Genomic DNA, 23,051 nt, shown 5'->3' with positions numbered 1-23,051 from the left:
ACCGCGGTTCTTGTGCCTCAGAGGGATGCACGACCAAGGTGGAAAGCAAACGAGCTCGCTGTGCCGGTAGGCGCGCCGGCATAGAGGCGGCGTCCCTGGGGTGTGCCGGCACAGTCGAATCCGGCCTGTGAAGCTGACGCCAGAATTGACCCATTCGGAGGAAGAGCAGATCATCTAGTACGCTAGTGCCATCTAGGGATGACCACTCGCGTCGTCGCGCGCGGCGGGCCGCCGTGCGAATTTCAATCGACGCGCCATGGCGCCGGCCCGGGTGTCGCTTTATGCCCCCGGGCCGACGCAGCGACGTTGGGTCTATGTTTCAAAAACAGCGACGATCTTCGTTCGCGCCACGCGCGCGCGGGGTCGTCGAGCCACACTTCAAGAGGAAGCCGGGCTCCGTTCGCGGTGCTTAGACCACTCGACGACGCGTCTCGTCGCGCCTCGAGTTCGCTCCTATGGCAGCTCGTCCGCCGGCGGCGACTGGAATTCGCCCGTAACGACGTCGGTGCATGCTGAATCTCGCTTGTAGGTAGGTACTATAGCCGCTACGGAAACTTTCGAGGCAGTCACCGTAAAGACGCGTCAACTGCCGCAATGAAGATAGAAGAGGTACAATCGACGACTCGACAACAGCGCGTCGCGGCGCACACGCATATCAAGGGCTTGGGTTTAGACGCTCAAGGATGTGCCCTAGCGATCGGGACGGGCATGGTGGGGCAGGAAAAAGCACGCGAAGCAGCGGGTGTGGTGGTCGAGCTGATCCGCACCAAGAAGATGGCTGGGTGCGTTAGTTGGCGTCCGGCCCTCGATCAGAGACAATCGTGCATTCGTGTTTCGCAGGGGCATTGTCTCGTCGCTTCAGTGATTTTAGTGTAAACATTTAGGCGGGCGTTGCTATTAGCAGGTGCGCCTGGAACAGGCAAGACAGCACTGGCCCTCGCTGTCGCACAGGAGCTAGGTCCAAAGGTCCCGTTCTGTCCTATGGTTGGTTCGGAGGTTTATTCATCGGAGGTGAAGAAGACGGAGATCCTGATGGAGAATTTTCGAAGAGCAATCGGGCTACGAATTAAGGAGAACAAGGAGGTTTACGAAGGCGAAGTCACTGAGATTACACCGGAGGAGACAGAGAACCCACTCGGCGGCTACGGGCGGACAATCAGTCATGTACTTCTGGGTCTGAAGACTACCAAGGGTGCGAAACAATTGCGACTGGATCCTAGCATATATGAGCAGATGCAGAAAGAGAAAGTTGCAATAGGTGATGTGATCTATGTAGAGGGAAGCACTGGTGCAGTCAAGCGCGTGGGTCGATCAGATGCGTATGCGACTGAGTTTGACCTCGAAGCTGAAGAGTATGTCCCCCTGCCGAAGGGCGATGTGCACAAGAAAAAGGAGATTGTGCAAGACGTGAGTCTACATGACTTAGATGTCGCGAATGCGCGGCCACAGGGTGGTGGGAACGACCTCGTTTCTGTCATGGGCTCAGTCCTCAAACCAAAGAAGACAGAAATCACCGAGAAGCTTCGCACCGAAATCAATCGGGTTGTCAATCGGTATATCGACCAGGGTGTGGCAGAACTTGTGCCGGGAGTCCTCTTCGTAGATGAAGTTCACATGTTAGACATAGAATGCTTCACATATCTCAACCGTGCGTTAGAGTCCAGCCTTGCACCTATTGTGATCTTCGCCACAAACCGCGGTGTGTGCACTATCCGCGGAACGGATATCGTTTCCCCTCATGGCGTGCCCGTCGACTTGCTGGATCGTATGCTCATCCTCCGCACGATGCCATACTCGCTCGAGGAAATAGTCCAGATCATGTCGATTCGTGCAGAAATAGAATCTCTCGAAATTGATGATGAGGCCCTGGCAGCTCTCGGGGAGATTGGTATTCGGACCTCGCTTCGTTATGCTGTCCAAATGCTAACGCCATCACGAATCGTCGCAGAGACTAATGGTCGTGATACCATCAATCTTAGTGACGTCGAGGAGGTTGACGACCTATTCTTTGACGCCAAGGCTTCGGCAGCCATCCTTGCAAAATCAGAAGGATACCTTGCCTGATTGCATGCAACAACAACGACCATGGAATTCTCTCATCCAACGCGAATGATCTTCATCCTCCACAGCTGGGCTTTTCACCCAGACTCGAGCTTCCTCATCAGCCTCGCAGGTGATGGGCTGTGGATGTTCTGTGGCAGAATTCTGTAGCGCTGCCACTAGAGTTTTGGTGAGCGCCGGTAGGGACACCAGTGACGAGATAGAGGCAAAAGTATCGCAAAAGTAAGCCCCTAGATTATGGTTGCCCTGGCGCATCCATCTCCGTGAAGGCCGCTGCCCGCGCTTATCTGTACGCGCCCTTCGTTTTCACTCCCGCCCCGTGCTTGGTAAGCAGGGGGGTGTTATGGCGGCTGAGCATCCAACAGATGCTGCAGTGCCTTTGAGTGTTTACCTAGCACTGAAGAAGGAGCTAACAGAGCAGAATCTTGCCAGGGTTAACCTCCTTTTACAGCAAAGTATAGAGGATGATGATGCAATTCCAGAAGGCTTGGATGAACAGACAGCCAGTTATCTAGCGATGGTAAAGTTAAGTCTAATCTGCTAACTCTTACTGAACACCATAATGCAGACATTGGAAGCCTCCTTGTGTCCCTTGCAGACGAGGAAACTAAGCTCAGTCTCGTTCAGGCTAAGCTAAGTAGGTTCATTCTCGTCGTCGTGGTCCTCGGTTTCAAACGCCCGATTGTCGGATGAGCGCGATCTTCCGCAGGAGATAGCTGCTCAAGCCCAATGCAAGTTTTACCGAGCAACAAAGAACCCAGAGTTATTCCGCTACAACCGCCCAGATGCAGATGAGTATGCTGCAGTGAATATTATTTCGATCGTCAACCTTGAATGGGACACATACTATTGTACCACGCCTTGTACCCCTAACAAGCACTACGTAAAACCCAGCAATCTCAATTAATCAAGCTATGGACGATCCCCGCGACTGCATTTTGGCTCGAGGGAGGGTGTGCGTTGGCACGATTTGGGAGAAGGGGGGTGAGATTAAGACTGCGAAGTTTCAGGTCTGAAGACCATGGGGTTGGGCGCGCGCGCCATCGTCTAAAAGGCCATAATATGTGCGGTGTAGTGAGGGTGAGGGGTCGCATCGCCGCGATCGTCGCGCGCGAGCCCCAAACTTGGTAGACTCGACCTATGTATGTATTAGAGTGCCACCGTAAGCTGTAGCACAGCTGCGACCCAGAATATAGTCATGGGATTATCGCCGAGGCATGCATTCGTTTGATGCGATGAACCGATCACCGGGACTACATTTTGGCCCGATACACAGCTAGAGCTCACACAAGCATTTTGACTACATGAGAGATGAAGCTTACCAAGTTTGGGGCCTGCGCGCGACGATCGCGGCGATGCGACCCCTCACCCTCACTACACCGCACATATTATGGCCTTTTAGACGATAGCGCGCGCGCCCAACCCCATGGTCTTCAGACCTGAAACTTGGCAGTCTTAATCGCACCCCCCTTCTCCCAAATCGTGCCAACGCACACCCTCCCTCGAGCCAAAATGCAGTCGCGGGGATCGTCCATAGCTTGATTAATTGAGATTGCTGGGTTTTACGTAGTGCTTGTTAAGGACATGCTCCTGTGAGAACTCGGTCAGGTCATGGCGCGTCGCCCGGGTCCAGTGGATAAGAACCTGGACACGAAGGTGACAGCCGGTCTGGAGAAGCTCGACTGCCAAATCCTTGGGCGCTACTTTCCTGGCTAATCGAAGATGTTGTACACTTATTACGCAGTGCTCTCATTGGTCAGGCGCGTCTCACGCGTTTGGTAGAACCTGACTGGCTAAATTGCGCGCACTCGTGACTGAAACTTACCCGCATCTGACGTTTCGACGGAAAGGAAGGGAAATGTACGAGAAGATTTCTATAATAGTTTTCCTCGTGTCTCTGATCCTCTGCCAAATAAGGAGTTTTTCTAGAATTCTCCGTCACATCCGTAGACTTATGATCATTTGTCAGGGTCGTGAGCCATTCATCGCCTCAACTTTCAGGTGCCACGCGCATACGTTTCATGTGTGGCACCCAGAACGCCTGAGCAATAGCGAGTGTACGAGCTTTCGTTTTTTGTACAAGCCGATTTTGGACTCTTTGGAGCTCCTATTGGCTCCCGAATGTCAAGTTGATCGCAGGATCACATCAGTCTGGGACCTGTGGCTCGCTTCACACATGCGTCGTAATGACATATTCATTTACGTTGGTGATATAAGAATGTACATATTCTTTTTTGTGCGTTTCCGAAGTCTGCGGCGCCGCGGTATCTATTGCATCTACTTCCAAACCGAGCCGATTCACCTTGTGCTCCCGGTATTGTTGGACAGACTAGGCCTGTTTTCTAAGCACCAGCCCGACGAAATCTGGGACTACGCAGCCCTTAACCTCACAACTCTCCAGAAACTTGACGTGCCTAGTCTCACCTGCAAGTACTTTCCTCCTGTAAATCTGCCCAGGTCCTTTTTGATTGACCACGCGTCAAAGCTCGAGACACCCGACCTCATCTTCCTCGGCAACATCAAGCATCGGTCACTTAAGTGGGAACAGCTAAGGAATGCTTCTCCACTCATGAGGGCACATTTAAGGGCGATTTCTGACATATGGGATGATGACGCTTATACAAATATGCTTAGACAGCCCGGAAGTTCAATTTTCCTCAACATTCACAAGGTTGGGGCCACGACAATCGAAGCCCTTCGCATCAACAAACTTCTTGGCCACAAAGCCCTTATCATTTCGGAACCCTGCGAAGAAATCGACCGTCTGAACTACAACGGCCTCGTTTTCTTTGAGCCGTTGGAGTGTATCCCGCAAAAATTTGACGAGCTCGTTGCAATTGGACCTGAGAGACGGCAGAAACTGGCCGATGAGATCTACGGTGCGTTTAGCGCACGCTATGACGTAAATAATTGGGGAAATCTCCGGCGTGGCATGCTAGCCCGATCAACGCGGGCAAGCGCTTGTAAAACCAGATAGACCATGTTAGCGCTTGTAAAACCATGTGGTGGTTCTGTCGATCGTTGCGGTATTGTGGGCTCATGATTATCGGCCCGATAATGCGACGATGGAGTAGCACACTTGCACCAAGAGTGATTGTCTATGGGCGCCCACGACCCAAACTCAAAACGTGCTCGCCTTGTCAATACACACGCGCATTCGTGAGTGAGTATCGGTGTCGCGGTTCAAGACAGCAGCAGGTGCCACAGGAGCAGGTGCCACCGCATCAGGTGCCGCAGCAGACGCAGGCCCAGCAAGAGGCATGGAGTCGCTGGACCAAAGGTGAGAGCATGTCTATGGTGCCCAATTACAGTTTTTCCGAGTCAGGCTACTACATTTGCGCGCGCGGTCGAATTTTTTTTGTTTGGCTGGGGGTAGCGACTACGCGCGGAGCGCGGCCGCGACGGTTAGCCTATTGAGCTTCTTATATTAAGGGGATTATCCAACGTAGCTTAACGCAGATAGTCCCCACCGCGCGGCTGGCGCTTGAAAAAGTTTTGCTTTCCACCCTGGTCAGCCGCCGTTTTTTCTTCGGGTGATCAAGCTCCTCAAGAACGAACAGCCACCGGTTTTAGCAAGCTCACCTGACACAGAAGGACGAAGCCCCAAAAGCACATGTGCCAGGCTGCCACTTATCCCGAAGGCACTAATGCGACCTTCAACGACTGGCAAGCCTGGTTGTTGCTGCTGGATTGCAAGGCAGGTTTCCACTGACATGTAGACTCGAGCTGTGACCAGACCAAATATATGGGGATTTAGTTATTGTAGTCCGGAGCTGGGTCCAACATGGCCTCTTCTCGTTAGAGCAATGAGTGCTGCGATTCCCGCCCCTCCCGAGGCAAACTCCAGGTGGCCCAAACTTGCTTTTAGAGACGAACAGCGTACCGCGGCTATGGGAGATGAGTTCCAGACAGCACGTGCGGCACCGATTTCGATCGGATCACCTAGTGGCGACCCTGTGCTGTGAGCCTCTAATGCGATGGTCAAACCATCCGTTCTGTGCTCCGACTCGACACGCTCGCTCAATACCTCCTGGGACTTGCCGTTGGGTGCCGTCAGACTAGCTCGGAGAGCATCATTCAACACTGCTGAGCACACAACTCGGACGGTACATATTCGATCCTCGCAGTTTAAATGATATCCCAAGCAGCTTTCGCCCCGAACGAAGCCATCTGCTCAAGTATCGAACGAGTGACAGCGCCCCAGAGACGAGATTGCGCTGGGGAACGCGGACCAGGAGCCTCGGGTGAGTAGTCCGACGCAGAGCACCAGACCTGGAATGACAGCAGTTTTGAGCATATGGATTGCTACAAGCTGAGTCGAGCAGGCCGTGTCTAGGGCGGCGCATGCTCCAGATAGTCCAAGGTTGTACGATATTTCGGCGCATACTCGCGTAGATTTTCATCCTTGGGATATCCCAGCGTATACAGTAGTATTTGGAGCTGCAGTATTTCCCAAACATGAGTGTGCACATGACAGGGATATACTGATTTCTGGATCATTTGAAACGCCACGAGAGTCGAGACCACTTTCGAGCACTGGGACCGATAGAAAAGAACCGTACGCAACTCAAAGCTCATCTGCGTCCAATCAACATCATGGCATTGTGGATGGAGCTTGCGTTTGACCGATGGCAAGTCTACCCACGGCACTGATGCTGCGGAGATGACCGGGCATCTCAAGGCAACAATGGCTGACGAATAACGCAGACGATCTCTTTGTCGCACTTATTTGAAACAGCAATGACGGGGGCGCGGGGGTCGAACGTCCGCCCACCATGTCAGTGATTCAAATCCACTCCGATATGGCCTCAATTGTGGGATAGTCGAAAAGTAGTGTCGAAGGAAGCTCGAGAGAACATTGTTCTGAGACCGATTGAACGTATTGGGTGCCGGACAAGGAATCCAGTCCAGCATCCAAAAGAGATTGGTCTGCGGATACGTCAGTACCAAGGACCTCGAGAACAGATGCCCCGAGAACTTCAAGAACCTTACCAGGTTTGTTACGACTAGAGTCGGTGGATGACAACAAGTGATTGCCTAGGGAAGCAAGTGTGGGATGATCAAATATCATCGAGGCGGAGAGATCAGTATGAAGTCAGACAGACAGAGCTTACACAAACTACGTGCCCGCCAGGGAGTCCAGACCGGCATCTGATAGTGACTCGCTGCTATCGAGGTCAGTCCCGAGGATTTACAGGATTGATCAAGAGAGAACGGCACTAATGTCCAGTCCACCAAGCGAGTTGAGCGAGGATGCGGGTCAAACAGAAACCTCGCCAACTACGCTCAAAATCCAGGTATTTAGTTGCTAGGCGATAGGATCACGGCCAAAACTTGTAATGTTGCCGATCGCAAGATTGCTATCAAGCCACTCTAATGCAAGACTTCTAGTGAGCGAGTCAAACTATGGGTAATCGAGCCGCGAGCGCCGACTCAAAGGGAAACGTGCCTCACACAGATCCACAAGCGCAGACCATTCCCGCTTATTCTCGGCGACAAACTGCCAGGGCAGAAATCACCGGTGATAATTAAGACTGCGATCCATTACGCGTGAGTAGGCGGCGGCAGCAAACGTAGTATTTGTTTCCAGGACTACCTGCTGGGCCTGCATAACCTTTGAAGCAGTGGCGTCAACTGCATCCATCATCACCCCCATCCCGGAGAGTCGGTTTTCGGTATTGAGTGCGCTCATCAACAAGAGCGCACTAAATGCGACTCCTTCTAGATAACTCGAGCCGCTTGGACTTTGATAGCCTCCAGCATCGTCAAGAATCTATTCCGCTTGATACACGAGGTTCAGGCGCACAACATTGTTCGAAAATATAAAGTTAGTTCCAAGGATTGACCTGACCCGCTCATTTTTCCAATATCCCACACATTTCAGAATCACATCGCAAACTATCACGTCTCCACTCGTCGTTCTTACTTCAGAAGCACATGTGCTCTAAACCTAACCCAGCGACGTGGACAGAAGACCATAGTAGTGAGCCACGAGCCAAATATCTGAAACTGAGATTGTGTGTCCGTGCGGTGACATTCGTCCCTCGAACCAACACTCCGGTTTGGTGACTATACATTCGTCAAAAAGAGCGTTCCACGAAGCAAAAATCTACTGCGAACCCACCTTCCCGTGGGAAAAGTCATGGGCATATGGTCACACAAAGTTAAGGTAGTCTACAATCAGCGGGCAGACTGCACCCCTCCGTCTTTGAACGACTGCTACGCGGTCTGTCCCACGTTCAAGCGCGGTGCGCGCGTTTTCGGCCGCAAAGGCACCCGCACCGACGATCAGCACGGAGCTAAATTTAAAACTCACCGATGAAACCTCGTTACCAACACCGTAGCACGTGCGTCCTAGAAACGAGTGTTCGCCTGGAAATTGGATCTTGCGGAGGGCACCAAGCCGTCGATTTGCGCCAAATAGCGATACCCGGGTGGTTAACACGCTGGGAGTTCAGTCGCCGAATTACACTGTATGCATATTTCTGTGCGAGCGCAACCGACGCACGGCAGCACTGAACTTGACTCACTACGAAAGGTACAAGGAACTCACAAAGGCAAGATCGGCCATTATCAGAGATGTTGGAGTATGGTCGAAGTTAATGAGAGATCCTCGCTCTGCAATGCGGTACGCGGCTTCTGAGGTATTGACCCTTGACGATGAATTGGCCTAGGAATGCCACACGCCTCCAACCCCGAAGTCTCGCTCGAGGAGAATAAATTGACGACCATCAAGGAGAATTTTCCGCGCTAGGAATATCCCGGAGATTCCAGCTCCAACAATAGCGAATTAAGAAACTATACCAACACCTCATAGCCTCCGAATTCGAAAAATAGACTCATCATCTTAGACACACTGCGTGAAACATGAACGAACTGTCTTTGCCACCTCCTCCGCCGTCCCGCTGAAGATATTTGTACAGGAAGGGCGCCGTAACTTAGCGTGCATAAGTGCAAACCTGCAACGGGAGGCGCTCGAGCCAGTCGTCAATTGTGCCTCGACACCAGCTACCAGCTATGCACCCGACTCGCCGACTCCAACTAAGATGTTTGTGGTATCTGCGCAGAATTTTATTTCATCAAGGACATCAGTACATAACAGCATGACTTGGTGTGCACTAATGATTATTTCAAGTCTTGGTTCCTGCTTCAGATCTAGTACTAGCAACTCACCATGTGGCTCTCCCACGATAAACACTCTTATATGAGGCCGAACATTCGTACGACGGGGTTTTGTCCAGGTTGAAACTTGACCGCTCTACTGCAACTCCGTTCGCAAATATGAGAGAGCCTCAAAAGTCAGTGATGGACGTGTGGCAGGCGAGTGAGTCGCTGAGGATGACGAACGATAGTAAGACTTTCCCCCTAAAATCAACCCTCTGATGCACCCCCAAGATGTAAATGCCCCGTGCGCGATGGTCCCGCTGAACCCGAACGAATTCAGTCGACCCATGGATGATCGCCAGCTATTATCTTTGGCTACCACCTCCGCAGGCATAGCAAATCACGACGGCACAATTGCAAACAGATGTGTATTCAGCCTGGTGCGTCTGGGATTTAGCTGGTTTAGGCCAACCATGGATGGACAGCCTAAGCTGCGTGTTCATGGTAACAACACACATACTGAGAGGCGCGAGTATAAGAGAAGCCAATCCCGCTGAAGCCGCCGATGGCTCCAAGTGACCCATGTTCGACTTCAGAGAGGCGCAATGCATTGACTCTGAGCTCGCGCGCAAGGCTCCACTAGCCGACCCCACCTAAGGGAAACAAATCAGTGAAATACTACTTGATCACACAAATCAATACTTCGATCGGGTCTCCGAGCGCCGTTCCCGTGCCGTGCGCCTCAAGTGCTCATGCAGTGGTATCAAGGTCTTGCACGGTTGAGATCAGTCGCCTTTAGGATGATCCGTTGGGCGCGGTCAAGCTCGCGCTAGGACCGTCCTGCTGCACGGCCGTCCCTATGACATCAACTTTGGCAGACACTCCAGAGGACAGCAAAATCGCTCCGCAGCCCTCGCCGCGGCAGTATCCGTCTCCGCGACGATCGAACGTGTGGCAGCGTCCGAAAGCGGAGAGCATGCCTGCCGCTGAGAAAGCCATCGACACTTTCTGCGTCAGCATACCGACACCCGTCGCCGCTGCTTCGGGACATTCGATCAGCTTGAGAGCTGATGCTGCCAGATGAACAGCGACGAGCGACGACGAACACGCTGTGTCTAGCGTCAAGCAAGGACCTGTCAGCCCGAGCGTGAAAGACACGCGACCAGATGCCACGGAGAGAGCTCCAGAGGTTCCCGAATATACCGAAGGTGCTTGTGTATTACGAGCACCCTTGCCAGCACTCTCGGTTGAAAAAGCACCGCCAACGCCGAGGAAGAAGCCAACTGGCATATTTACGAGTGATGCGCGGCAGCTCAACGAACAAAGCGTGGCAGTCGTTGTTTCGAGAACCACCATCATCTGAGGATTCATGCCTTGCGATTCCATCCTCGAGATTCCAAACGCGCTCGCATCTGACAAAAAAATGGTGAAAGACCCGTACGCTGCTGATACATAAGAGGCGTCGCTCTACCAGCGAGAGACCGGCACACAAGAGTTGGTCGCTTAACCAAGCGTCACGAGGTATTCTAGTCCAGTCTTCGTCGAAGCAAAGCCTGCGAATATGAATGAGAATGAGCCCGACAGCCACACCTCGATACTCTGTGCTTCTGGAGGCGCTGCTTCAGCCCGATCCTACACCATGGTCTAGGAGGCGTCAGCGGCAAGCTACACTCCTTCTCCGTCGGCTGTATCTGCGATGAGCCCGGCCACTGATTCAATCGTCGGGTGATCGAATAGAAGCGTCTACGGCAATTCCATAGTGAATCATTCTGCCAGAACGTCTGCAAACTCCGTCGCTGCGACCGAGTCCAGTCCAGCAGCCATCAATGGTACGTCCGTGGCGATGGCTGTGCCGAGCACATCGATGAGCGATGCAGAGATGGTTGTAGCCACAAAAGAAGTGCCTCGGGAGGCCTTTGACTCTTTGGACGCGGCCTAACGGCGCATCACGCTTCATGCAGTTTCTGGTGCACTCGAATCTCCGCTTTCGATCGGCAAGGAACCGGCAATGAAACGTAGCGATGGGTGGTCGAACAGGAGCGTCGGCGGTAGCTCCGTTTTGAGGCGCTCGTTGAGTCGCGCCGAGAGCTCCGTGGCTCCGATGGAGTCGAGCCCAGCTGACATGAGAGGGGCATCGAGGGGGATGGCGGTGCCAGTAAGTTGGGTTGCGATGCCAACCAGCTCATCATGGAGCCCATCAAACGGGGTGAGGCTATCCGCCTGCGCGATTCCTTGTGCTGAGAGACAGACAGGTTGCCTCCTGGAGAGCATGTGGCTGGGGCTGGCCAGAGAAGCTGTGGCCAACGCAAGTCGGCGACTCTCCTGCGAGGTGAGCCGTCCAAAGTTACTCTAAATCGGGGCTCCCGAACTCGGGAATGAACAGATTAGCTGGCTTGGACAGAATGATTTATTTCGGAGTTCTATCCAAAGCGTGGCCCTCTGGGCGCTCAGAGTCCCCACTTCCGAGCTTGTTGAGGCGGCTGCTTTGGTTTGGACAGGTGCCCAGGATGAAGCCGATGCTCGAGAAAGGTATTCTTAAAACATATTGATATCCGAATTGTTTGCTTTTGATGATTACCGGAGATTCATCCTATCTTGCAACCCCGCACCCGCACACAATTTTGACCTTTATATGATTTCATCAGACGCAGTGGTCATATGTTGAAGCTCTCACACGCGAAATACAGAGAGCCTTGTGCAGCTTCTCCCTGAAACGAAGTTGATCACCAGAGGTGCACGTACGATCTGTTGCCCCCGAAAATCGTGGCCACGCTTACTTTGCGAACAGGTGGCGATTGGATTCATAGGTTTGTAGGATTGGGTTTAAACACAGATTTCATGCCCAGCCAAACACTATCTCGGTTGCAAAGTTAGTGAATTGTGACTCGTAACTCGACATGCAAGTCCTCGTGGCATGAAAGCGCACATGCTGAGTCGGCCCACGCTTGGTAGCGACCTTGGCTTCAAAGGTAACCGTGCTATCGCATTTAAAGTTCCGCGGACGTCTGAGGTCAATGGAGAACGCCAACCGTCAAGAAAAGTGGCATTGGATCTGGTAGGTCATTGTGATCCTCAAAAATTTTCACTTGCTTACTGCAAGGTGTTAGTTAAATGGCAATCGTGAACTGCTTGCGCAAGATGGTTGGTCTTTCTTGCACTATGGTCGTCATAATTTCCCACGCAGTGATTGAAAAACGTCAAGTTGTCTTCTGTCATTGCGCTATCAATCGCAAACGCTCCAGAAATTTGGCTCGTACATCTCAAGATGCATCGGTCCAGGCCAGGCTTTGGTAGTATGCATGGCCGTAGAAATTACACTCCGACGAGTGCCTCTTATGACTCAAGAGAGCCCAAGGCTAACTCAATGTAGCCGACACCCGGAAGTAGGATGCTTCCTCCAACTACGTGATCCACGAGATCGGCTTGCGTCGAGGGCAACAGGGAGTCGTTTGTGGCCAGGAAATCTGATATTTGGGACGCGCCGGGGTCCTCTCGTGCAGTCCATCGATTTTGCGGCCGCTTGTTATAGACAGGCTGCGACTAAGCACGATAGAGAGAAGCCGCATCAAACTTCTCCAAGACCAACCTCGAGGACGTCGAAGTCGCAAACGCCCCGTGCGCAATTGCCCCGCTGTAGCCGAAGGAGCTCAAGCGACCCGTGGAAGCTCCCCCATCAGTCGCTCGTGCGATAAACTCGACGCGTAGCTCAAATCACGATGATACGAGTTGGGAAAGATGCGTATTTAACCTATGATCGAAGTTTGCCGACTCGTTTCTCATTTGGACTGGCCGACTGAGCTACGAATTTGCGGATACTAACGACACTTCAAGTGGTGTGAACACAAGCGAAACAAGGCCCGCAGCAGCCGCGGACGCCTCGAGGTGTCCCATGTTTGACTTTAATGAGGTGCATTGTACTAGCCCTGAATTCACGCACAATGCCCCGATGGCAGCACCGACCTAAGCAAAGGTCCTTTGAACTTCCTTTGATAACAAGAGAACCACACCTCGATGGGATCCCCGAGCGCTGTTCCGGTGCCATGTGCCTCGAGCGTTCTCTCCACAGAATTGTCATCCCTCGCCGAATAAAGGAGTCGGCGTTGCGACGACCCGTTCGGGGCAGTCAGGCTCGCGCTCGGACCGTCTTGCTGCACAGCAGAGCCTATAACCCGACTTACGCAGCCAGCCTAGTTCAGAATAAATCCACCAGCCCCCTCAGCTCGGGCAAATCCGTCGGCACGTCTGTCAAAGGTATGACATCAACCAAAGGGCGATGTCATGCCCGCAGTAGCCGTACCGACACTCCCCATGACTTCGAGAATTCCCAGCCCGCACACAGACGCCCGAGAACACTCGTCGAGCTTCATTGCCGAGGCTGCGCAGTGAAGCGCCGCTAGAGTCGAGGAGCAGGCCGTATCGACGGGAAAATTTGGACCCGTCAGGCCCAGCATGAATGAGAGGCGACCGGAAAGAATCGATATCGAACATCCACTAGCCGCGTACATGCTTAGATGGGTCGTTCTTCGAGAGGCAACACCAGGCGTAAAAAAAGTATTGCCCGATACGCCGACATAAACGCCGACGTGAGCGTTCACCAACTCTGTTCGCGTGGTTCAGGAGTCACATGACGTCGTGTGGAAGAAGGCAGCATACCCTATCTCGAGGAGCAAAAGCTGCTGGGGGTCAACTGCTTGGACTTCTCACATAGACATACCCCAGATGCGAGCTTCCAGACTAAGCGGACCGCAGAAGAGGTTACCATAATTTGCAGAGTCGTATGTTGTTTAGGCCCATCTTTACAAAGGGACTGATCCGCCCAAATTTAATCCACGACAGATGGCATTAGTAAAAGACGCGCGTTTGAGAAGCCCGCCCGGTAAATTGAAGACCGCCGACGCGAGTGACTACAACGATTGCTCAACCGGGATTATCTTTTGAAACGTCGTCGAGGTCACGCCCATCTCTGACTTCTTTGGTCCATTGCTAAGTGCTGAGACAGCTACGATGACGTCTCCTCAGTTGTTGTCAGACTTCGAGCTGGCATGCAATTGATTCCAGCGCCTGCTTTCCTCGCAGTGAGGGACAGTTGCTGGGTACTCTACCAGCAGAGAGAATAGGACCGATGTGTGAGCAAGCGCTCTCCAGTACGGCAAGTCTGCTCCCATTCACGCCCCAAAGAAGTCCACTTGTGATGCGAGATACGGCTTGCTGGTAAACGACAAACCAAGGGCATCTTCTTCGCATCCATTTGTACACCTGTAGTCTTCTGATGTCTCGGAGGAGTCGCCTATCGTTCTCGGTGTGCGTGTTTGACCGTCTGTGGCCCAACTTGTAGCCAGCGCCAGCGCAGCGTCAAGATAATTAGAGCTCCCCGAGACTTCAGCTGTGTATCGATCGATGAGGCCGATGCCCTGCGCTTCAACAGCCTGCGGTATCCAGCCACGCAACATCCGAGCCGCACGAGCTTGACCCGAGAGCCGCGCGAGATGCACCGTCGAATTTCCCTCGGCAACGACGCCCCATCTTTTGAATGGAAAGGAGAGCTCAGCTTCTTTGACTGCGATGACGTGATCGCAGTGGCTGGTGCTCGTAGCCGCCCCTCCGTAGGCGCTTCCATTTAGCGCTGCGACGACTGGCTTTGAGAGGTTAATGAATGCGTTGAAGTAATGTTGCAAGTAGTTCTGTGTAAAAGAATGTCGCCGTTTCACTGGATCAAACTCTCGGTTGTTCCGGTGCTCTGACACATGGTATACGCGACCTCGGCCAGTGACGATGCAGGCGCAGGTTTTCGCCTCCTTGGCCACTGCATTGAGTCTTTCTGCCAAGACCATTTCCATCCCAAAAGCACCGTTAAAAACTTAGGGTCGATTCAGCGTAAGGACCACGATGAGCCCGTTCGCGCCCGTCTCTCGCAGGACAAGTGGTGAGTTATCAACTTCTGAGACTGTTCATCGAGCACACGTCGGCTGGGTGACCACAACCCCAGACGAACACACATGGCTCCCTACATCTGCAAACACCAGCTATGCAATGTGCGATGAAATGGACGCAACACTCGGGTGATCGAAGAGCAACGTTGCAGAAACTTCCACCTGAAACTCACCGCCCAGATGCTGCACGAGCTCCGAGGCTGCCAGCGAATCGACACCTGCGTCCATGAGAGGCGTGTCTTATGTCACATCATTACCAACACTCTACTTAACGATGGATGATATGACCGTGGAAACCTCGTGCAATGATACATTAGGCGTAGAATTTCGTGGCGCAATGGCCCGCTATATTTCCCCTGCACTTGCTTCTAGATCTAGGTTTCACGGTGCTTGGAACGACGCTAGGAAAGACGAGATCGAAGCCACGCTCGGGTGATCAAACAGCAATGTTGTAGGCAGGTCTACATTGAACTCACTGCTTAGCTGTTCTACGAGTTCTGACGCTGCCAGCGAATCGACACCTGCGTCCATGAGAGGTGTGTCTCAGGTCACGTCATTGCCAACACTCTACTTAACGATGGATGATATGACCGTGGAAACCTCGTGCAATGATACATTAGGTGTATAATTTCGTGGCGCAATGGCCCGCTATATTTCCCCTGCACTTGCTTCTAGATCTAGGTTTCACGGTGCTTGGAACGACGCTAGGAAAGACGAGATCGAAGCTACGCTCGGGTGATCAAACAGCAATGTTGTAGGCAGGTCTACATTGAACTCACTGCTTAGCTGTTCTACAAGTTCTGATGCTGCGAGCGAATCGATCCCCACATCCATGAGCGGGACATCGCTGGACACAGTGGTCCCCTAGGACGAAGCAACCACCGAGGTGATGATGCTACTAACCAAGGGTGCGGAAGCTAGTGTGCCTCTGGGTTCTTCCGTTGGACAACTGGATTCTGAATACGCTGAAGATATTAGCTCGTCTTTTACCGAGGTAGGCTTATTTTTAACGTCCCTGGTGACAGCATTGGGGCGATGTTCCTGTCGCTGCAGTTCCTCGGTGGCGCTTCCACTTGCCTCGACATTTAGCAAAGTCTCCTGGATAAAGGAGCGCGCTGTGTAGCATTGATCTACACCCGCTGCGACGTTGCCCACCAAAACGCCGGTAGAGAGAGATCAAGAGGCCCGCATCCTTGCGTGATGAGTACTCTGCGATAGACCGCTCACGATTCCAGATGCCATGGCGTCCTGGGCGTCTAAGGACAAGTCTTCCACGTACATTCGCGTTGCAACATTGTGCCCGACAAGTTTGGGGAGTACAGCTGTTGCCATTACTACCGGGCTGAGGCCATACGGCGCGACGCCCAGCCGGAAAGTTGCGGAGCGCGTGGCGATACGATGGTCCGTGGCCAGGCCCAACAGCAATCCGCCACCGATGGACGATCCCTGGAGCACGGAGATTGACAAGATTGATGCGCTCTGTATTCGGTCGAGGAGATACCCGCTGCCGTAGATGCCCTGCGCTTTGATCCACCAAGGCGGCAGTGACGATGCTTTTTTGTCGTAGCGTCCTCCGGTGCAGAAATGAGGGCCGGTGGCTTGTAGCACCAGAGCTCACATCTTTGTGAAGGTGAACGCAGCTGCCAGACATCATCCAAGATTCTCCAGCAAGCTCAAGGTCATGGCGTTGAACGTGGAAGGGTCATCGAGCTCGAGCAATGCTGTGTAAGTGTCACTCCACGCGAGGGTAGCGAGCTTAGTGTCAGTGTCAAAAAGAAGTTTCATACTACCGAACATGGATCGCGCTGCACTGCTCAACACACGGCGCACTTGTGCAGCCGGAAGCAGGAGCAAATCCTGGTTCATCGGGTCTGTCGCCTTTTGTTGATTCTCCTGCTTGATATCGTCGATGAGCTTCACTCAAGCGGCTTCGAGGCTGTCGGCTCGCGTCAAAGATTCAACTGGTCTGTACAGGGCCTCGACATCGGCGACCGCCATGATCGAAATGCCTCGGAGAGATGACATTGTATCGAACGTCAAGAGCCCCGCAGCCACCATTGTTTTACCAACCAGCGTTTCGTTGCCTAGTAGCCAAGTGTCGGGAATGTGATTGTCCTCGTAGCAAGATGCGAGTACGTCGATGTTTATTCCGCTTTTGCGGGCGGCGCCCAGAATCGCAGTCAAGGAACTCACCTCCGCTGGCTCCAATCGAGTCAAGCACACGTAAGCTGTGCCGTGGCCAGCAACGACAGCGAGGTGGACACTTGAGACTTATATCTGTCTAGTGGCACGCAAAGAGACCTGGAGCTGGGCGGTAGGAACAATGTTGGCCCAGGTTGCTGCCAGACACTTAAAACACGAGACTGCAGTTCAGAGAGTCAAGTCATTCCCTTGACCAACCGAAGACGATTCCTGGCCCCGATTGACGATGAGCGTGTAGTCTCGAACAATCTGTTAGCCAAGGCACGCATGAGACGCTTTTTCAGTCACTAGTATTATCGGGGCTGCAATGAGAGGCGGGGAAAGCTCTCCCGAGCTGCGCATACTAAAGTCAACAACGACACCAGCTGAATATCGCATCACCTGCTCCTAAAGCTGACTGCACTGGACGGCAGGCCGAATCATAGTCACCCAGTCTGAACTCCAACAGCACAAAGATTCTTTGAGTCTCGGCACTGACGGCGACATGAACGCCTCGGTCGATTTCGCACCTCACAAAGGCCGACCTGTGCTACCACGAAGCACAATGAGACGCGAAGTCGACGCAACGACCCCGGCCCATCTTGCATCGCTCCCTCACCTTTCTTGAGCCGCGAGCAACGCAAGCTTTTTGCGCATCGAGGCTAGCGTGTTTCAAATACCAAGGACCTTGATGCGCTACAGTGTCAACGTGCAGCCTCTCAATTTTACAAAAGCATCTCTCCTGTCAAAGACAAGCACACTCTCATTCCATGCACAAGTCATCACGCACTCTCTTGGTTGACGTCCTCTCGTAGCAATGCACCAGTCCGCGACTTCGGCAATATTCACCAATTCTTTGCCAAGGAGTGCGAGGATTGGAGTCGTGATGTATCTTTCCAGACCGGGAGCGAGACTGCACCTAGCTGATCGCATCGTCAAATTCTGCGCGCCATCGTCAGTCTCCGAGAGAACGAGAGCGTAGCACGCGACGGAGTGAAGCATACTTGCCAGGAGAAGAGTAATTGTCTATAGGCGCCCACACTCCAAACGCAGAACGTGCCCGTCTTGCCAATACGCATGCGTAGTGCGCGAATGAGCATCCATGTTATGGGAACAAATTTCACTGGACCTGGCATCCTTGAGTGCCTGACAAGGAATATACTCATGATCGTACTTCTAGTAGAAGCATTTGTGTTTCAATCGAACAGGGTCACTCGCATGAGCGACGGGCCTGCCGCTTGTAATGAAGTGGAGTGCTTCCAACGCATCGACCAACCGCGGGCTCATGTTGGGCAATTTGTGCCCTCCGCGGAACACGCAAATCCCAGAGCTAGACCCAAAGAGCCCCGCAGTCCGTCCGACCATTTGCTGAATATCGTTGGTGTCGCAATCGCCGACCAAGTGCAGGGACGGCGTGTTGCCTGCTCCGTCCTCGTACAGGTGACTATGAGCGGGCGACGTCAGCGCGCAGATGCTGATCAGCAATCATCCCTAGAATCCTGGCCCAAAAGCAGTGGCATTATGATTGACGAGAATCGACGCTGCGGTGCCGCCCTCACTGATACCTGCCAAACCGTGAATCGGAGCCTGTTCCCTCTCGGCCCGTGTTATCTGCTCGACAGATGCCATCCAATCCTCCCGCAGCCCGAAGCTGTCGTTGTTGAGATCTGTCGCTCTGCGGATTCACGCAAACATCTCGGCTTGGCTCGCGCTTGTCAGGGAATACTGCGTAATCAGGCGCCACGACCGCGACTTCCGCGGGTCGTACCCGAACCGCTTGCGCAAGAACGCCCCACCGGCTCCAGATGAAAAGTCAGCACCCTGGTTCGGAGCGCTCACTGTCATCCACTCGATTGTTTGGCTTGGAAGCCACCCCTGGTGATTCATGGAACCCGCTTGAAATTCCGCGTACGTGTCCATGCCGTGGAGGAACAGAAGCCGGACTGGTCGAGTTCTTCGGCTCGCACCAGCCCGAGGATGGGTGGTGTGTGCTCCAGATCACTAAACGCACCGTTTTGGATCGCCACACATGGAAGAGACTTACGGGCTGCTAGACGCAAGAAGAAAATGCTGTTCCCCATAGAGTTCAAAAGTAGGAACCCCAGATGCCACTGTTCTCTCGAGTCTTTCATATTAGGAGACTCCAGTGCCATCCGGGAGGAAGAAAGCACAAACCTCGGTTTTTCTCTCTGTACACCAATTCACTTGTAATTGAGCTCTGGCAAACAGCCACGGCCGAGCATCAGCCGCGAAACTCAGCAATGTATTGCAGCCTCAAAAGCGCAACGTCGCATCGATTCAGCGACGCTCGCTTGTGCAGGTACCGGTTAAGGAAACGCAAGGACCTCGCTGCAGTTCGAGCGGTGGCGTATTTGATGCGCCCTCTGAGTCAAGCAAGACACCTCGATTTATAATACACGTTGCCTCTGATCGCTTTTGAGACGCTCATTACGACCGATACAAAGACGTCGTCATATATGTAAACAAAATCGCAAGGTAACGAGCTGCAAAAGCCCCATGAGCAATCGTCCCCGTTGCCCCGAATGAGCTGAGTCGACCCAGGGGTGCTCACGACAGAGGCGCTAAATCGCAGAGTGGGATCTGAAAGGGCGCACTTCAGACAACATTGACGAGGTGCGGATTCAGATTCCGCGTCTGGGCGTTGGCAGCGACACTTCGAAATGACAACGACAAACAAAGCAGGGCCGCCGCCCCAGCCCCGCCCGCGACGGCCTCCAGATGTCCCATGTTGGCTTTCAGCGAGGTGCAAGAAACCTCGATTCCCGTCTCACAGAGCGCGCTCGTAGCTGCGCCAACCTCTACGGGATCTCCAAGCGCGGTTCCCGTGCCATGCGCCTCGAGGGCACTGGGACTGCCCTTGATTTTAGTGACAAGCGAGTCTTGAACACCGGCAATAAGACGCCGCTGCGCAGATCCATTAGGAGCGGTCAAACTTGCGCTCCGTCCGTCGTTTTGCACCCGTGTCGCGTCGACCTCAAATTGAGCAAGTTCACCCACGGACAACAAGATGGACACGGAGCCCTCCCCGCGACAGTACCCGTCTCCTCTGACATCAAAGGTGTGGCATCAACCCCGCCCAGACAGCATGCCCTGAGAGGCAAAGGCACCCGTGAAAATAGGCCCGAGCAACCCAACGCCCGAAGCGATGGCGTCTGGGCATTCATGACACGTCAGAGCGGTAGATGCGAGGTGAATAGCAACGAGTTGCGAAGAGCACGCGGTATCAAGAGAAAGAGAAGGGCCTGTGAGCCCGAGAATAAATGACGTTTGGCCACTGGCAAAGGAAGTTTATTGGATACCTGCTCTGGAAGGAAGGCCGGCAGCGGCCTCTTCAATAGGTTTTCCAAGGATTCCTACGAAAACACCAACGTCTCGCTCATGCCTGCGCGATGCTTCCTTGCATGATTTCAACGCAGAATCTGCCCCTACGAGGAGCATGATAAAATGACGGTCCATGGTTCATGCTTGATTCGGGGAAATGCCAAACATCTGATATTCCAAATGAAGATCAAGAAGGAAGGATCCGTAGCCTGCTGCGGTGTCTCCAGAAACGGCGGCCCATCGCAGTGGGGGGATGTCTGAAGGCGTTGCCAGGGCTCGAAACAAAAGGGAACGCATTGAAACTAACCTCGCGATGCCACCATTTAGTTGAAATGACAACGCACTGATGGAGACACTGCGCGCTTGAGAAGTGCCAGCATCTAGAGAGCTGTTTCTTGTTGATTCAAGTAGAGTTTGTTGGACTAGTGAACCTGACGACACCTGAAGGTCAGTTCTTGGGGCCTACGAATACTTTGCCTACTCTGGGGATTAAACGATCAACTCAGTCTCGACCGCGTGCGGCGATGATTCTAAAACTACTTGGCTCACCGAAGATGCAACCCCCTCGATCGAAGGGTGGTCGAAGAGGAGCGTGGCTGGGAGCTAGGCGCTGAACTCGTCGCTCAGTGCTCGCTACAGCTCTGTGGCACCCAGAGAGTCGATACCCGCCGCCATCAACGGCGCGTCGCCAGCGACTTGAGTCCCGAGCACCTCTGCGACGCAAGAGACCACGGTTGCTTGCACTTGGTGCGTGTCCACTTGGCAACAGACGGTTTCACCCACGTGCGGCGATGGTACTTGACATGATTGGCTCACAAAAGATGCAACCCCCTCGATCGAAGGGTGGTCGAAGAGGAGCGTGGCTGGGAGCTAGGCGCTGAACTCGTCGCTCAGTGCTCGCTACAGCTCTGTGGCACCCAGAGAGTCGATACCCGCCGCCATCAACGGCGCGTCGCCAGCGACTTGAGTCCCGAGCACCTCTGCGACGCAAGAGACCACGGTTGCTTGCACTTGGTGCGTGTCCACTTGGCAACAGACGGTTTCACCCACGTGCGGCGATGGTACTTGACATGATTGGCTCACAAAAGATGCAACCCCCTCGATCGAAGGGTGGTCGAAGAGGAGCGTGGCTGGGAGCTAGGCGCTGAACTCGTCGCTCAGTGCTCGCTACAGCTCTGTGGCACCCAGAGAGTCGATACCCGCCGCCATCAACGGCGCGTCGCCAGCGACTTGAGTCCCGAGCACTCCTGAAACACAGGCACTGACCTGCGGCAGCGCATCAAATATGTTGCTCTTTGGTGCAAGTAGAAAAAATAGAAGAGAACGCGAATTTGGGAACTGCGATACTCTTTAAGTTTTGGACAAGCCACGCAGTGATACTGCTCGGCTTCTAGTCGAGTCAGCAAAAAGTATAACCTCTAAGGCGCCGTGGGCGGTTTCTTACACGCACTCCCTCGCCACGCGGTTCTATCAGGATATGCTGTATGCTTAGCTTAGCGCCCATCTTGCTGCAAGAAATTTTGATTCAGCATGACTGGGTGTCACTTGGTCTAGCAATCCAAGCGTCTTTGCTTACTCACCTGAGATGACCCCATCTTCCGAATAGATCTGAAAAGCTGTGGAGCGTCCCACCATTATTCACAACGCGCGACTGAGCATGAAAAGAGGATTCACACCGCGTGGCAAATTACCAAAATTGAGCGTCGTTTTCACACTGCAGGCGCGCCAATCTGCCGCGAGAGCAAACGCAACACCGCCTCCTATGAGCTTCCCGTGGATTGAGGCAAAGGTAGGCACCGCGAGCATTCAAAGGCTCCTGGTTGTGTTACTTTATGCAGACAAAATTGATAGTACACCGTGCTCGAATTCTTCATGCCGCGCTCCAGGGCAGAAGTGGGCACCCGCACCCTAGAATTTGTTCGCATTTACCTGCTTGCAACAGACTAGATGATTTAGCGTTTTCATGAGTACTATGAAGTCGTCCAGCATGCTCTGGCGCTATGCGTTAAAACTACTCGGGTCGTTGAGCTCCATGACAGCCGAGACAGAAATCGTTAGACGCACCAATCGCAACCGTGCCCGCTGGACTCGTGTTTAGAGTTCTGCGTCTCGCTTCGCTGTGGCCAAGAGCACTTCAGCATGCGACGCGGGATTGAGAAGTAGCTTAACCGTATCAGAAACCAACGCCAACACGAGGACGCCTTGAGGTGTTGAGGTGTTAGAGAGGAATAGAATGTCGCAAGCTCCGATCAGTGGTTCCAACTCAAGTCTTGGCGTCTTAGCAGCAAGTTCAAGTATCGTCGGCCACTCGCAACGGCAAATAGCATGACCAAGATCATACATTGCACCGACCTCGCCCCTATCTGCAGAATCACTGCGCCGAAGCGAGTGTTGACGGAGCTCAGGGTGTATGAAGCAAAGAATTGCATCGAC

The 23,051-nt window shown here is 53.3% G+C and overlaps 5 protein-coding genes across 5 annotated transcripts; 3 read left to right on the top strand and 2 right to left on the bottom strand.

Moving 5' to 3' along the window:
• Nucleotides 1–577: 577 nt before the first annotated feature.
• Nucleotides 578–2,301, top strand: AURANDRAFT_39047 (hypothetical protein; the record flags this gene model as incomplete). The annotated part of the gene is made up of 2 exons (XM_009042774.1): nt 578–782; nt 885–2,301. 2 exons carry the CDS (start codon nt 595–597, stop codon nt 2,062–2,064), a joined length of 1,368 nt encoding a protein of 455 aa, XP_009041022.1.
• A 1,618-nt stretch (nt 2,302–3,919) lies between these two features.
• Nucleotides 3,920–8,735, top strand: AURANDRAFT_67327 (hypothetical protein; the record flags this gene model as incomplete). The annotated part of the gene is made up of 11 exons (XM_009042775.1): nt 3,920–4,491; nt 4,519–4,590; nt 4,696–4,940; nt 5,635–5,776; nt 5,909–6,022; nt 6,387–6,424; nt 6,493–6,619; nt 7,196–7,358; nt 7,946–8,044; nt 8,231–8,287; nt 8,406–8,735. 11 exons carry the CDS (start codon nt 3,920–3,922, stop codon nt 8,733–8,735), a joined length of 1,959 nt encoding a protein of 652 aa, XP_009041023.1.
• A 1,225-nt stretch (nt 8,736–9,960) lies between these two features.
• AURANDRAFT_32795 (hypothetical protein) lies at nt 9,961–10,551 on the bottom strand (the record flags this gene model as incomplete). The annotated part of the gene is made up of 1 exon (XM_009042748.1): nt 9,961–10,551. One exon carries the CDS (start codon nt 10,549–10,551, stop codon nt 9,961–9,963), a length of 591 nt encoding a protein of 196 aa, XP_009040996.1.
• A 3,063-nt stretch (nt 10,552–13,614) lies between these two features.
• On the top strand, nt 13,615–15,853 carry AURANDRAFT_67325 (hypothetical protein; the record flags this gene model as incomplete). Its single annotated transcript, XM_009042776.1, has 8 exons — nt 13,615–13,716; nt 13,954–14,010; nt 14,116–14,189; nt 14,501–14,748; nt 14,950–15,014; nt 15,295–15,481; nt 15,551–15,715; nt 15,777–15,853. The coding sequence occupies 8 exons, from the start codon at nt 13,615–13,617 to the stop codon at nt 15,851–15,853; spliced, it is 975 nt and encodes a 324-aa protein (XP_009041024.1).
• A 418-nt stretch (nt 15,854–16,271) lies between these two features.
• On the bottom strand, nt 16,272–16,961 carry AURANDRAFT_67324 (hypothetical protein; the record flags this gene model as incomplete). Its single annotated transcript, XM_009042747.1, has 2 exons — nt 16,272–16,613; nt 16,926–16,961. The coding sequence occupies 2 exons, from the start codon at nt 16,959–16,961 to the stop codon at nt 16,272–16,274; spliced, it is 378 nt and encodes a 125-aa protein (XP_009040995.1).
• Nucleotides 16,962–23,051: the final 6,090 nt, after the last annotated feature.

Source organism: Aureococcus anophagefferens (assembly GCF_000186865.1).
Source record: "Aureococcus anophagefferens unplaced genomic scaffold AURANscaffold_37, whole genome shotgun sequence".
NCBI lineage: Eukaryota > Pelagophyceae > Pelagomonadales > Pelagomonadaceae > Aureococcus > Aureococcus anophagefferens.
This window is presented reverse-complemented; position numbering and strand designations above follow the sequence as displayed.